The sequence below is a fragment of the Chlamydotis macqueenii genome, chromosome 11 (assembly GCF_036417535.1).
Source record: "Chlamydotis macqueenii isolate bChlMac1 chromosome 11, bChlMac1.mat, whole genome shotgun sequence".
Lineage (NCBI taxonomy): Eukaryota > Metazoa > Chordata > Aves > Otidiformes > Otididae > Chlamydotis > Chlamydotis macqueenii.
The window spans coordinates 6,952,007-6,967,636 of NC_141566.1; the positions used below are offsets into that span (position 1 = coordinate 6,952,007).

The following is a 15,630-nucleotide window of genomic DNA, read 5'->3' on the forward strand; positions in this document are numbered from 1 at the left end:
CAGAGGCTGTGGTGTGTCAGCACTGCTCTAGCTATCAAAGCAGCTTTTCTCATGCTGTCAGAACAATATCTGCCCTGCTGGCAGCCTTCTTCCCAAATTTCTCTGGTGCGGGGAGCTCCAGGGCATCTGCACTTGTTTCCTTGTGCTGTGCTGACCGCAAGCTGCCAACCAAACCGCTGGCATGGTCTAGGGACCGCTTGGCTTAACAGCTGCTTCTGGCAGGCTCTGCCGTGCTGCCAAAGATAAATATGCAGTGAGATGCCCTGGGGAAGTTTGCCGTTCGCTCCCTGAGTGCAAACAAGGGTTACACGCTGCTGCAAATGAGTCTACATTATCCTTCCTTTTAAAAAAATCTCTCACCCTCACACTTCAAAGTCTGAGAGTCCACTTTCCCTGGAGAGGATGGTGTGTCTCCTGTCCTCTGCTGAATTTCCAATACTGTGTTTTGTCAAACAGGCTGCTAGAGTCTGATACAGGACCACATCTTCTTGTCAGTAGTGCAGCTTTAAAATTTCTTGTTGGTGGGGAGGAAGGGAGATTGAGAGAACTGGTCTTGGTAAGTGAAATCTAACAAGCAAGTTGTTTCTTAAAAGCACGCAAAGGAGCGCTGCCTGTTTACCTCTCAGACTGTGAGTTGTATAACTTTTTTTTTTTTATTCATTTTTATTCCTGTCACCAAAGCTATAAGCCCATCGTTGAGTTCATTGATGCTCAGTTTGAAGCCTACTTGCAAGAAGAACTGAAGATAAAAAGGGTCTTGCACAACTACCACGACACCCGGATCCACGCTTGCTTATACTTCATTGCTCCGACAGGCCACTCACTGAAATCCCTGGACTTGGTAACAATGAAGAAGCTTGACAGCAAGGTAGGCGCGTTTAACTCTTACTGGGCAGGTTTGCTGTGTGTATGGCAGAAAGGCTGCTGCTTTTCCAGAGCACATCTCCCCACCCTGAGTAGCCCTTATGCTAGTGGAGATGCCTGGGTTGGCAGATAAATTCTGTAGGTTTATTGAGCACTGTTAAGTGTTTGTAACTTGTATTGCAGACTTGGAAAAACTCCCTGGAGCAAAGCTGAGGACTTCTTACCGCTCTGTTCCTTTCTAGGTGAACATCATTCCCATCATTGCCAAATCAGATGCCATTTCCAAGAGTGAGCTGACCAAATTTAAAATTAAAATCACAAGCGAACTGGTCAGTAACGGAGTTCAGATCTACCAGTTCCCAACAGATGATGAATCAGTGGCGGAGATAAATGGGACAATGAATGTAAGTGACTCCGTGCCTCCTCTCTCCTGGTACAGCACTGTCACTGTAGGGGTTGGTCACCCGTATTGGGGTGCTTCTTAAATCCACTTTCCCTTTTATATTTTGTGTCTTAAAACCAGAGGATTTCACAGGGATCCCATCCTTGTAATGTCACCCTAGGCTGGCAGAGCCTTGTGGTAGGGGACTGCCTCGCTGGTGGGCTTTTTGGGTCAGAAAACAGACTGGTTTTGAACCCCTTCCTTGTCTGAATGCATGTCTGTTGAGGGACTTGTAAGAAATTAGACAGGTGGTGAGGCCTGGCTGTGCAGGGCAAGGACAGACCTGGGTTACAAAATAATCAGGTGGGTATTACCCGTCTGGTGTGAGGGGCAGGCTGTCTCCAGGCGTGCACCTCTCTGCTCCCTGCTGCTGTCCAGAATGGAGGAATGGGGATGCAAAGAGGCTGGTTAGAACAGTGGCTTCCCTTGAGCTACATAGAAGTGCTGATGTGAGAAATAAAACACAACGGTGGGACCAGAGGGCCATCCAGCCCAGGCCCTTCTCTTCCCTAAACGTCTGCTTTTGGTCACTTTTGGAGTGTGTAAGAGACGGAATGTATATGATGCTTCACTTCCCCCCCCAATACTTCCCCAGCATCCAACCCCATTCAGCGAAAGGGTTTCTCTAGATTTCTGTCCCATGCATCACCTGATGCCCCCCTACCAGTGAACTTCCAGGATCCTGTGGCAAGGAGTTACAAGGCTTAACCAGCAACATGTGAAATACAGCGCACAACCTGGGCCAGGCATGTCTCAAGGTGCCTGCAGGTGCTCGTGCTGGCTCTGGCGTTCCCAGCATTGTGGGTGCCTGTCTGTGGCTCCCTGAAGACGGAGCAAGCTGTCCCTTGGTCCCTCTGGCAGCGCATCCTGACCGTGCTCCCATTTTCCAGAAGGCTTTTTACAGGAAAGCAACTAGGGGAAGTTGCTTTCTGAACTGCTGTTGATAAAGTACAGGTCTAGCTGATGTGCTTTTGTGTCCTTTCTTGATCTAATATTAATAGTTGTAGAGTGTTGTGGAGAGGCTTGAAAGAAACATGAAGTTTGTCCTAACAGAAGAGCTGTCAGTGGTGGTTTCCTGGTCAGAGTGCTTTTGTGATGGCATCTTTCTCAGTGCTTAATGCTCTCACTGCATAGGAATACAGTTACTCCTGGAAACGAAGACACAACGTCACTCCATCCTCAAGGAACCAGAGTGTGATGAAGGGAGAAGTCCTCTCCCCTTGGCCCTTCTGAAGACAGAGATAAACCTCTGCTCGTCTTTCCCTTAAGCTGTTTACGTGTCTCCTGGGAGGGAATTGCTGTCTCAGGTTGTAGATGTTCTGGGTTGTGACAGCCGTTGCATAGAGAGATCAACTATTTAAAGCCTTCGTTAAACTGATATAAATTATAATTACCAGCTTTATGAAGACTAAGCAGGCCAGAACCTGAATCTGATCAAGGCAGTATTGCAAGCCTGGAAAACTTGTATCCAAAAACTGATTTTATTAGCAACAGAAGACAAATCTGCTTATGCTTCAGGTCAGGAGATGAGCTTGTGGAGGGACTGAGACCAGTAAAAGAGCCAGGATGGGTTGATTTAGGTTTGTGACTAAAATTGCCCATTTTAGTCATGTTTAAAATTGAGGAATGGGAAGCTTTGCTTTAAATCTGTTGCCTTAACCTTTGTGTTTGTACTTCTCTACAGAAAGTTTCATTGTCTTTGCCGGTTACAGATCAACATCTTTGAAAGGTTATAAGTGCAGTCTTCATGCTTAAATAGTGCTTCTTGCTGACCAGCAACTTCTCTGATCAGTTACTTTTTTTTTTTTTTTTCTTTTTTAATCACAGAGAAAATTGAGACTGGTCTTTTGATTACTTAATGTTTTGCTTATAACCTCCATTGGTTGTCTTTTGCATGAAAAGTAAAATTAGGCTTTAAAATATGCAAACCCACTATTTCATATGCATTTTACATCATTATATCCACTTGTGCTGGGTGCCTTAGAAATTTATTTCCAGAGCATTATGATTCCAGATTGGCTTACTAAACAAAGAAAATATTGCCTGATCTGGCAGGAATTGATTAACTGAAGGATTTAAAATCTGTGCCATCGTGATCAGAAACAAAAATATTTAACTGTGAACAAAGCTGTCAACTGAAGTATTTAGAAAATAATCAGATTAAACAAATCTTCAGAACAAGATTCCTGATTTTTCTTGAAACTAATCTGTTATTTTTGAGAATCTCACCAAGCGTATATGTACAAGTTCAGAGAAAACACTGTCCAAAATTCTTTAGGTCTCTTCCCATCTGGATTTTATTCTTAAACCAAATAAGAAAAACAAGCTCTCCTATTCTTTCAACTCCCTGTTGGCTTTTCCATTTTGAATTAATTAGCCTAATTACTAAGGAAAATATTCTCCCTGCACCTGCTAGTTAAATGAAACCAGATGCAGTTACATGAGCTGTCCCACATGGTGGGAGTTGGAACTTCCTTGCTGATGGAAGAAGGAAATCACCAGCACTTTCTCCCTGGCAAAGACAGCAGCCAAACAGTTGGTACCGGTGGGAGAGGTGATTCTGCTCTTTAGGGTAACTGGGCACGTGGATGGCCAAGGTTCAGGCTGTGCCTGTGCAGGCATAGCATGCTGGTTTTGCCGCTGTCTCAGGTTGCTCTTCTTGCTCCCATCACTCACTTTGTCCCTTGAAAGTCCCCTTACTTCACTCTCCTGAAGACCTGGATATGAAGAAAACAAAAAGCATTGGGAGACAAACAAACAGCTGTGGGAGAAGCTGGCCATGGGATGCTCCTCATGAACAGTCTGAAGAAGCCAACAGGGAGGTCTGGAAGCGGCAGGATGGGAAGAAGAGAGAAGTGGGCAGCTCTGGTGGGCTGTGGAGGAAAGGGTCACCAGTGGGGAGCACGCTGCCTCTCTTGCAAACATTTGCCTGATCCTTTGTCCTGGAGGGGACGCAGCTTGCCTGAAACCTCAGGTGCCACAGAACTGCGATGGCTTTTCCTCTGGACATAGCAGTGTGTAGGCCTGCAGAGGAGGCTGTAGCCTTTGTGGGGTTTAGTACCTGGGGTGTTTCAGAGTTTCCAGCAGTTGGACCAGTTCCAGTGTATCCTGTAGTGAGGAGCCTGACCTGCAGTAGGTGAAGAGCCCACCCAGTGCCTGGTGGTAGCCAACGTGTCCCCATGGTGTGATGTCTCTGGTTCCTCCCAGAGCAGCCAAAGGTGGCATGTGGCCCTTGCTCAGCCCTGGTGTCTCCACTTGCCCTCTTTCCCGTCGGGCTGCCTGACAGTGACTGCACAACAGGACGCTGCGGGACATGCAAGGCCTGTTTGCAGTTGGTGGAGAGGCAGTGACCTGCTCCATAGAGACTGCTGATGGTCCTTCTTGACCCCATGTGCAGAAGTGTTTGTGGACAGTGCAGCTGCTTGTGTGTGGTCTGTCTTGAAGGCAGGAAAAAACATAGCTTAGAGAAATGAGGCAGCAAATTATTCCATTGAAAGCTGGCTAGGGGACTTTCCCTCATGTTGCGGTATGGAGGCTGTTCAGTTGAGACAGCTTTGTTTCCTTCCCTTCCAGTGTTTTGTATCCCCTGCCCTTTGCAATTAGTCAGCTTTCTGCTGAAAATCAGATTCCTTCAACTTGGGGGAGCGCTTTCCTTGGCCTCTGCCACAGGGAATGTACCCTGCGCAGAGCAGGCGCGGCTCTGTGCTGACCTGCATCCCTCCAGATGCTGGCACATCTGTGTGATGGCAAAGGTAACTCAGCGTGGGGTGTGGCCCAGGAGGCCCCGGTGCGCAGAGCCTCTGCGTGGCCCAGGATGGCCCCATCAGACTGACCACCAGCCCTGCTTACTCTGTGTGTGTCCCATGCAAGAGCTGGGAGGCCAAAAAATAAAAGCTAAAGAGCTTGTCTTTGTGAGTGCTTGCAGGCTGGTTTGCTGTATTTGCAGTTGTACTGTATGAGCTGCACTCTGAAATCAGAAAACATAATCTCTGAAATCTTTTGCTTGTACCGGCTGTCATGAACTTGTCCAAGTTTTCAGATAGCCTGTGGAATTAAAACTTCATTGACTGCTCTTGAGAGCAATCCAGTGTCACTGGTTTTCCATATAGTTGACTTCCTGGGGCCCTTTTAATTACCCAGAACTCAGTGCACTTTAAAAGCTCTAGCTACCAAATGTCACTGCACAAAACTCAGCAGAAGGGGTGGGTGGAGGGAGCTGGCAACTTTATTTTTAAGTGCTGAAACCTTGCACTTGACTTCTTTGCAGCTTGGCAGAATGCAGTACAGTTCCCATGAGCAAGCGGAGGTGGGGAGAGATCTTGCTTATTGCACAACAGATACATGCAGCAAAGTACCATAGCGGTGTCCGGGGGGTTTGCTTGGCTGCCTGAGTTTGGGGAATGAGGGGAGTGTAAGGTGAGGTCTTCTGAGCCTAGAGAGGTATCGGGGGTGTTCCTGTTCCAGTTCCACTGAGCTTGCACTGGGTGAGTCTCTTAGTCTCTGCAGAAGGCAAAAAGTGTCTTAAGAAGTGACTGATTTTTATTTCTGAGTTTTTGAAAAGCAAATCCCTCTTGTTCTCAGTCAGCCTTCAGGTACTTGCAACAACGGTACTACGTGGAGTGTGTGTCTCGGCTTGAAGAGCGTAACAGGGCACGACTGAGCTAGCGGTACAGCTCTGCTCTGCTGTCCCTAGGGTCCCTCCTCATGGGTGCGATCCCTGGATTTTACCTCCTTTGTCCTCTAGCTATGAGCCATCTAGCAGTGGGTGCGCATAGCATCAACATTGTGAGGATTTTATAAAGCCATTGGCACTCCTTTGGGCTTCTCAGAACCAGTTTTGATAAGGGAGTGCTACGGGATTTGGGAGAGGGAGTGCTGAGGGTGAGCCTCAACCCAGCCGCAGGAGGCGTGAGGTGCTGTGGAGTGTTAGCATGGGGCAGGCTCAGCACAGCCCCAGGGAATGCAGAGGCCTTCCCAGCTCAGCCTGGGGCAGACCTCAGGGCACGCGTGGACGTGGAGGCTGATTCGGTGCAGGGATGCATTCAGCCCCTCCAGGGCTGAAGCAAGCGGGGAGGAAAGAGCTGTTACTGGGTGAAGGAGGGACTCCAACCTCCTGATCCGACAGAGCGAGTTGTCTTGTGCTCCAGTGTGAGCTGAGGGAGTGGTGGGGGGATAAAATCAAGAAGCCTCCAAGACCTCTTTTATTGCTTCTGTGCCTGTGCAGATGTTCTCCTCAGCCACGGCAAGCCCCCGGGACAGCACCGCAGTCAGAGCCGCGCAGCGCGTTGTTCAAGCTGTCGTTCTGATGCCTGTCTTGCACTGGCTCACATCAGCCAGGTAGAGGATATAGAGTGGTAGCACTAACAAGGTTTCCAAAAAGGACCCTCCCTTCTCCTGCCTTGTCTTGGGCTAGTGGCCAGTGACTAGACTCCCTGAGATTAGCGTGTGCATAATGACTGTCCTGCTCAGTGGCTGTGCTAATCTCTGTGTGCTGGCAAGTCAGCCAGGGTTGAGAGGGACTAACGTGGGTGTCGTTAAATGTGTTCCAGGCCCACTTGCCGTTTGCAGTGATCGGGAGCACGGAGGAGCTGAAAATAGGAAACAAAATGATGAAAGCTCGTCAGTACCCCTGGGGCACAGTGCAGGGTGAGTTCAGCCCTGGGATGTTCATGGCACGAACGGGGACGCTTCTGCCAGGAGGCAGTGGGCTCTCATAAGAGGAACAAGGGCCTGCTGGACTTCAGTATCTCACTGGGAATGATCCTTTGTTAAATCCTTGTGTCAGGCCTGTAGTGACAGTTTTCTCTGCTCTGAAGGGCTGGTAAACCTGCTAGAGGAGTAGGCAGGTGGGGAATGTGGGAAGAGATCTTTTGTTTCTGCCCCCATTTTACTCCTTATCATGTCTTCTTACAGTGGAGAATGAAGCTCACTGCGACTTTGTGAAGCTGCGGGAGATGCTGATCCGCGTAAACATGGAAGACCTTCGTGAACAGACTCACACACGCCACTATGAGCTGTACCGGCGATGTAAACTGGAAGAGATGGGTTTCAAGGACACCGATCCAGACAGCAAACCCTTCAGGTGGGTCCCTGGAGGAGGTAGGAGAGCGTGAGAGAAGCATTGTTGGATGCACTGCGTGTGTGCATGTACGTGTGTGTCCTTGAGAGAGCACGTAAAGAACCAATGCAGCAAGAAAACCTGCCAGGTCAGATAAATCCAGAGTTCGGCAAAGGTGCTGGCTGAGTGAGAGAAGGTGAAAACACAGCGAGCATGTGCAGGATTGGCTGTGAAACTGCAAGTATAGGAGTAGAAATGTCCATGCTGCAGAGATGCAGCAGCGTCCCTCTGAACTAGTGTTTGTTGCCAGCTGGTCTCTTTGAATTGTGCAATATTACACATTAGAAAAGTGCAATAGCTTACAGACCCCAGAAATAGCTGGATAAAGATGACCTTGGGCGTGCATGGGTGGGTGAGCAGCAAATGTGCCGTGGACAAGCTGTATTCATGGTGAGGGCCTGCTTTCAGAGGCTCAAGGGAAGCAGAGTTTATCCCAAGTCGTATCACTGGACTTTCCTTTCTTTTTAGCTTACAAGAAACTTACGAAGCCAAAAGAAATGAGTTTCTGGGGGAGCTGCAAAAAAAGGAAGAGGCAATGAGGCAAATGTTTGTCCAGAGGGTCAAGGAAAAAGAAGCAGAGCTGAAGGAGGCTGAAAAAGAGGTGAAGCCTGCAGTACTTGTTTCTTCATGGTTCTGAGGGATAGATGCACTCCCAAGGAGGTAGCTGCTGCCAAAGGATTTTCTGCAGAGTGCAGTTTAGGACTTTCTTATCAGGAATTCTAAAGTTTAACTTGGGATCGCTTGGGACTTGCAGGCTCAGATCTCGTGGGATCCTTCTATTTTCCTCTTTTCCTGTGAACAGAATATCTGTTAGTGCTGGGTCTTGCTCACTTCTCTCCTTTCGCTCTAGCTGCACGAAAAGTTTGATCGCCTGAAGAAGTTACATCAGGATGAAAAAAAGAAGCTAGAGGATAAGAAGAAGTCTCTGGACGATGAAGTAAATGCATTTAAACAAAGGAAGACAGCAGCCGAGTTGCTCCAGTCTCAGGCTCAGCAGGCTGGAGGATCGCAAACTCTTAAAAGAGATAAAGAAAGGAAAAAGTAAGTTGCTAACTCAATGATATTTTCTTTTTATTAATCGTTCTCTTTTACTGTTTTTATGGGTGTTCATTATCTCTCCCAACCTAACCAGTTCTTATCAGGGGAAGGTTTGCAGCCAGATTTAATCCCTAGTAAGGCTTGAGCAGTAGCTGGAAGCACTTTGCCTTTAGCTGTCATCCTGAAGAGCAGGGAGCAGTGCTAACTTCCCTTATTGCTTGCTGACAGCATGGGAGAGGATTAACTTATTTTTATTCCCTGAGATTCCCTGCTCCTCCCTTGGTCTGTCAGTGCTCGTAATGAAGTGGAACAAAGGTCCTTTCCAGCCCCAACTATTCTATGATTCTGTGTTGGCTGCCAAGGCTAGGGTGTGGGTAGCAGGGATGTCCCCCTATCCCCAGAGAGGAGCATGTCCTGTCTCAGAGTCTTTTGTTTAGGTTTGGAAAAAGCTTACACTGTAGGAATTATTCAGGAAGACTAATAGCCTTGCATTCTGGAATCTGCAAAATATAAGGCTGCAAAATGAGGGGACAGGTCATAGCTCGTTGTTAGTGCTAGTACTCTTCTCCAGCTCTAGATCAGCTTTCTGCCCTCCACAGAGACAGTGAGATACTGCATGGCTTTAGCAGAAGTTCCCCATGCCAGGGACTGGTGTGACAGGATCGAGCCCCTCATCAGGGTCCTGTGGTCTGGGCTGTCTGCAGTGCCCATGCAAGGCTCCTAATGCTCCTTAAGAGCAACCAGCTGTGCAGCTGAATGTCCTCCCTGTTCACCTAGCAATGGGGAGTTCCTCTTCTTCTCACTGTAGTATGTTTCCTGAAATGGAGTGCTGCGCTACCTTAGCATGTGCACAGAGCGCGGTGCGCAGATAAAGGGGTCTGGTTTCTATATCGCTGCCATAATCCCCTCTCTGCACACTGCTGGGGCAAATCCAGAGGAGATCTTGCCCGCGCTGGCCAGTCTTAAGTACACGGAGCAGTGCTGTTAATATGAACAATATGGCACATGCCCAAAGAGCTGACAGCACCGTTTGTCAGGGAAAATAGCCCCTGCCTGTTCAGCTTGGAATCAAATGAGACAGGAGAGGAAAAACCCAATAACCAGAATGAGATCCTGGTTTAGTCTTTTTAGTTTTGAGCTGGAGCTGCTTCAACGTCAACATTCTTTTGCGATGAGCAATTAGTGCTGCCCTTTTCTCACTTGTCTGTTCCTTTTTCCACTGCATATTTTGATTTGCTCTTTTGAATTACCTTCAGGGGGTTTTAATGTCTTTTCATGCTGAGGAGCCTGAGGCTGACTGGGGATAGACTGCTCTCCCTAGCCTGAACTGTGTGAGGAATACTGAGTTCTTTCATGCTCAGAGTCCTCAGACATCTGCACACTGAGGACTGCAGACTTCAGCCCTGAGATCAGTCAGGGTCAGGAATGCAGAAAAGGGAGACACACCCTGTACTATGAGCAATTAGTCACTGGCCCAGGTCACACTCTTGTTCCTAGAAGCAGTTGTGATCTCGGAAGAGCTCCTTGACTCCAGGCACATTCATATGGAAAAGCATTGGTACTGTCCTTGCCCGTCAAGGACACAGAAAGCTCCATGAAAGAGAAAGGCCAGTGCTTGAGTAAGGCTTGGGAAGATGTTAGGAGGCCTCTCTCTCCTCCAGGAAAATAGCTGTGTTAAAAATGGTGCTGCTTTCTTTACTCTGTAACTTCTCCAATTGTCCTTAATAATTCATTTCAGTATTTAGATCATAAGTATCTCTAACAATCCCTGAATTTCACAAGCTGTAGCTTAATTGTATCTTGTTTACTAGTGGCTGGCAGTAACCTTTTTCTGACTGTAACCTAGGCTGACACTAGCCTTTTTCTTTCCCAGGGGACTCTTTTAAACCCAAGCTCTTTAATTTGCACTAATCATGACTTGATTTCTTTTTTGTTGTTGTTGTTACATCATTACCATCATTATTAGCTCTCACATGTATGCTGTTTTACAGTTAGCTGCTGTTTGGCTGCATGGTGCATGAGGCACATTGTCCTGGTAAGCGTCATTGACTAATACAGACCTCACAGTGGGATCAGTTACGGTTCCTAAAAAAGCAGACCCTGTGCAAGCCCGGAGACCTTTAAGTATTATCTCTGTCTTCCCCTGCTTTCACCCTCACTGTACATGCTCTACCAGTCTCTCTACACAAGTAGTAGAAAAAGGATGCAAAGAAGTTTGTCTTCAAAGATTCTGGAAAGTAAAATGCAGAGAGACTCCGTATTAGGACACGAAACATAGAAAAATAAGGATTAGGTCCTCTTCCTTTGAAACCTTCCCAGCACTTTGTTGGCTCCATTTTCTTTATTCCATCTCCCTTAGAAATAAATTATATTATTTTGGAAAGAAATTATATTCTTTAATCCTGTAGGCCATGTTGATACTGTAGCAACAATTGCTATGGAGATGTGGTGCCGATGGTAGAACCCAACTAGCCATGAAAATGTCTTTTCCCTTTCTCCTCCTTCCTTCCCACCCCTCCAAGCTGCAGTGTTAACTTGTGGTTAGCAAGCGAAGGTAGATGCAACACTAGTTTCTGTCCCCCGCTTCACTTACTAACAGATGGTAAAATCTGCCCAACCTAGAGCTGTGCTTTGTCCCAAAGCACCAGAGAATCACTAAACCATGTGTGTGTGTGTGTGTGTGTGTGTGTATGTATGAGGAGGTGTTAAAGAAGCTACTGCCCAGTAACCAAACCAATATTCACCTCCTGACTGGTTATAGTTACTTGTCCGAAACCATGAGAGATGATGGGCTGAACGTTCAGCAGTTAGTGAAGGCTCTGAAGACAGACTGAGAGACTTCATGATGTTTTTAACAGTCAGATGGGTCACCCATGGACTGGATGTTCAGTTGCAGTAGACAGACACAGCCCCACACTCCTGGGAGCTGTGCCCACGGTTAGGGTCAGGCTAGTGGTAGAAGAGGGCTGTATTCAAGGTGTGGCCAGGAAGCCTGCCAGAGCACCTTCCCCCTGAATAAGTCCACCATCTGAGTTTCTGAGGAGTTTTGCCAAGGCGTGGAGAGTTCCCACTGGAGCAGAGCCCTGTCAGCGGTGTTATGCTGTGGGTCTGCTCTGCCCCAGTTGCTGTGACTCTGTCCAGAGTGTCTCTGCCCTCATGTGAGCAGAGAAGTAGGTGGCCACGTAGTCATGGGCAGGCTTGTGGAACAGATAAGATTGTCTGAAAGGGTTAACAAACCTCACATAAGTAAGTGTCTGCAGTGCAAAGTGCCAGCATCTATTGTAAAATGAAGGCTCATTTAAACAAAGATGCCTAAGAAATGCACCTGCCTGGCAGGAGAGCAGCATCCTCATTAGAGTTATTAGTTAAACTGCTAATGACGGTGGTCATTAGCTAGGTTGAGTGTGTTTAATTGAGCCTTTTTAATTTGCTGTTGATTCTCTGGTGAGAGGAAAAAGAAAGCTCCCACAGGAATGTCTTGCTTCTTGACCGAGCAGCAATACTTACTATCCAAGGCAAGGGTGACGGCACCTTCTCTCGGAGAAGGGACCTGTTGGAACAGCAGCACTTAACTATGAAACACCCTAAAAACTCAGCCTCAAGTCCACCCTTTCCTGCAGACAAAGCTAGGATTTACATTCTCTCCAGGATACAGTCCAGACTAACTTACTTCCCTTAAATAGGGAAAAGCTGATTGCAGGATTCCTTCCCTCTGAGCTCCACCAAGGGAAATGGAAAAGCAAGTAAACATTATGCTGTCAGTGAGAAGCATTTGAATTTAATTTCAATGGGACGTTCCACTTAACAGAAGAGCTTCAGAAGGGTCTTGCACCGCCTCAAACTGGAGCTTGCGGTCGTCCTGAGCAGTCCGATTGAATTAATGTCTCTGCTGCCAACGGTAACTGTAAAACAATGGGAAGAACAATTCTCAGCTTATTGGGCTCTGAATGTGGAAAAATAAGCTCAAAGAATAACAGTGTTCGTTCTGGTGCTGAGTACGAAGGCACGGCTGAAGTGCAGTTAGAGTGAACATTACTGATATTTGTTGGTTTTGGATTGCTTTTGGCAGTCCTCGTAACTGTACGCTGTTGTGTGCCGGGCTTTGAATGAAATGAAATCCTTTGTTCCCACTATACAAATGCAGACAGTGTGTTTTTCAATGGGCATTTGTCCTTCCTAAATTAAATATGTATATATGGTACTTTTCCAGAATTCAGAAAAATACTCTCCATATTGATCCATAAAGTATTGCAGGGCTCCACTGTTTAGCAAGGATACAAACAAGTCAGTTGATGAGTCCTGCAGCTTGCAAAACTGTGAAGGGATTGTTTTAGAAAATAAATCTGGTTCATCCCACTGCTGAGCGTGTGTGTGTATGCATGTGTGTGTCTGCATAAAGCATGTTTTGTAATCAAATTAAACCTTATTAACACTTAGCAGCATTTCCCTTTTTGTGTGTGTGTTAGGAAACACTTATATTCCCTTTTTTTGGGTTGGTTTGGTTTTTTTTTTTGGGTTTTTTTTTTTTTTTCATTAATCCATAAAACCATTAATCTGCCTTTTTCTTTCATTTTCAGTTCGGGTTTCCTGTAGAACCTTTCCCTTCACACCAGAAGCGAATGCCCCCACATTCGGTTAACACGCAGCTATGCCATTGTGCCTGTTTGCTCACCTTTACTCATTGCTCCCTTCCTGCGCTCACCGTTTTGTTTTAAGCGAGAGTCCTCACCCTTGGCTGGTTTGGGTTATGGTTCTTGTAAAGAACTCAGCAATAGCCTACGTGGAACTGGCAAGAAATGCTCGTTGCTGATACCTCTTCCCCTTCGGGCAGTAGCGGGCGGCCGAGCGCTCGTAGGGCTAGTGTCCCCTCTTCTCAGCTGCCCGGGTTTTTGTCTCTCCCTCCCTTTTGGGCGAGGGCTGCACGGTAAGAGAGCGCAGCCGCTTGGCGGTGTGCATGGAGCCCCTGTCGTGGGACCGCTGCAAACGCAACCCCGTGCTGCCGTGGGGTGGGACATGCTGTCTGAAGAGACTGGCTGCCCTCTCCCCATTTTAATCTGCTACATCTAACCCCTCGTTACCCCCCTGTGCTGCCATGTGTGACTCAAATTATTTTAAAGGACTTTTTGCAAAACTTGGCATCCTCACAGGCACGAGCCTGAGTCCAAACCTCTAGTCCCCAGCCTCGGGGGATTCTCAAACTTGGATCCACAGTTTGCAACTAAGTGTTCTCTGAATGCCGCAGGGGTCACGAAGGATCTCTTGCCTTGTCTCCCTCTCAGTGTGCTGGCCCGGATGCACATCCTGGATCCAATCTCAGGGAAAGCTGGTCACCTTGCTGTACATATCAGTGTTTGTGAAGAAAGACGATGATGTTTCTTTGACTTTCTTCTCAGTGATTCCAACAATTTCTGATTTTAATGCAAAAAGTATTACCTTTATTTTTTTTTTTATTTGGCATCTATTTAGAAGTGTACAGATGCTGGCAGGTCGCTTCTCATATTTTCTATTCAGCAAAAGCCTTGTTTTACTCCAAGATTTGCACTGAAAAAGAGGGTGTTTTGCTCGCTGGGGCCAGGAGTTCACTCTGGCCAAGTGCAACTGTGGTTTGCCTGCAGGTGTCTTCTCTGTGTATTTCTGGATGAGTTTTGTTTTTGAATAAAGACTTCATCAGACAGTCGATTCTGGTTAACATTCACTTCTTTTGTTTTTTTGTTTTCTTTGCCCTTCTTTTACAGTAACCCATGGCTCTGTACTGAGTAATTACCCTTGAATACAATGGGCTGGAATGGACCTTCGTTTACTTGTTAAATTGGAGGGTCTAATAAAACGTGACAGCATTTCAGCTGTGACCTTTCCATGGTGTTACCCTTGCGCTCTCCTATATCCTCATTGTGATTCTGTCTTTACTATGTACTGGTGGTTATTACTTTTATTAAACAATGTAAAATTAGTCCTAACAAGGTTTGGGATGCTGCAACTTTAAATCATACTTTTTTTTTTTTCCCCTACAATTAATGGATTCCCCTTTCTCCTGGTCCCTCTCCACCCAGATGAATAAGGGATGTGGAAATAAGTTCTGTGAGTTATTTTTGCTGGCAAAATAACAACGCAGTTTTAATGTATTTATTGGTGACGTTAAAATGACAACACCACCTTAGTTTAGTTATCGGTGAGAGATAAAAAACTCTTTTATCTTTATACTCGGTGTCATTTTCATGACATCATCTACCTTTAAAAATTTGTTTTAATTTTTTCTTTTGCTCACTCTTGCTACCTGAAAAGTAGCACGTAATCTTCATTTCCATTTCAGGCTTGCTTGTTGTGACCCTTCAGTCACACTGTGTGCAGGCTAAGTTTTCTGTATGTGGGTGAATCCGCACGTCCTGACCCTGCTGAAAGATCAGGGATGCTTGCTGCCAAATAGTTTCAATAAAAAACCCTTCAAATCCTGGGTTTGTGGAAGATGAGCACGCCTCGCAGCTAGCCGTGATAGGTAATGCTGGTTGTAGAGCAAGCCACTGCTGAGAGTTTCAGTGGAAGGTCTGATGATGCTAAAGCTTCAGAACAGTTTCTGCGTACGCTGGCTGCTCACGGCAGCAGAAACCGTACGCAGGAACCCAGATCACACGATGGTCTGGCCTCCGGTGCCAGCAAACAAGGCAGTCACAACTCTTGGTTGCAGTGTATTTTCTCAGGTATTCTGCTTCACCGTTAATACAATTTGATTTCCCATAAAAAGTGTTTGACTGTTTGTGGGGTGGGGTTTTTTAAGCAAGTTTAAATGCATATTTACTACTTCTGCTGTCGAATGTCAGCCTGCTGCCAAAACCAGTCAATATCAGTCTGCCAATGATTTCTAGATTATCTGCTAAAAGAACCATTTAATGTAGCTTTCTTTTTTTTACTATACTGCAGATCACTGGCTGTTCTTCCTGACCATTTGCCTTATTAGAATGTTATCGAAAGTTATGTGAAGTCTATTAAAAGACTTTAAAGAAAAAAGGTTTTACTTGTGTGATTTCCTTGAAGGTGCCACAAGGAGGTTCCATCTCTTCTGTCAGCTGTTTTCATGTTGCATCTCTCTTTCTTGCTTTTTGAATGTCTTTCTCTTTTTTTGGCTAATCTTCTTTTTTTTTTTTCTCTTTTCCCCCCCTTTCTCTCTCTGTAG

The 15,630-nt window shown here is 46.4% G+C and overlaps 1 protein-coding gene across 7 annotated transcripts in view; it reads left to right on the forward strand.

Annotated features, from left to right (window-relative positions):
* Positions 1–15,630, forward strand: part of SEPTIN6 (septin 6) — a 30,695-nt gene that overhangs the window by 14,549 nt on the left and 516 nt on the right. The window contains exons 4-11 of one of the 7 annotated variants that reach the window (XM_086756749.1): positions 682–868; positions 1,107–1,268; positions 6,856–6,952; positions 7,220–7,388; positions 7,893–8,025; positions 8,275–8,465; positions 10,454–10,497; positions 14,198–15,624. In XM_086756749.1, the coding sequence (XP_086612875.1) occupies positions 682–868; positions 1,107–1,268; positions 6,856–6,952; positions 7,220–7,388; positions 7,893–8,025; positions 8,275–8,465; positions 10,454–10,457 (943 nt within the window). In that variant the 3' untranslated portion in view covers positions 10,458–10,497; positions 14,198–15,624. Of the gene's footprint in view, positions 1–681; positions 869–1,106; positions 1,269–6,855; positions 6,953–7,219; positions 7,389–7,892; positions 8,026–8,274; positions 8,466–10,453; positions 10,498–12,179; positions 12,952–13,039; positions 14,158–14,197; positions 15,625–15,630 lie in introns of those variants that run through there. The other 6 variants (XM_086756748.1, XM_086756745.1, XM_086756746.1 and 3 more) reach the window with 6 other exon arrangements.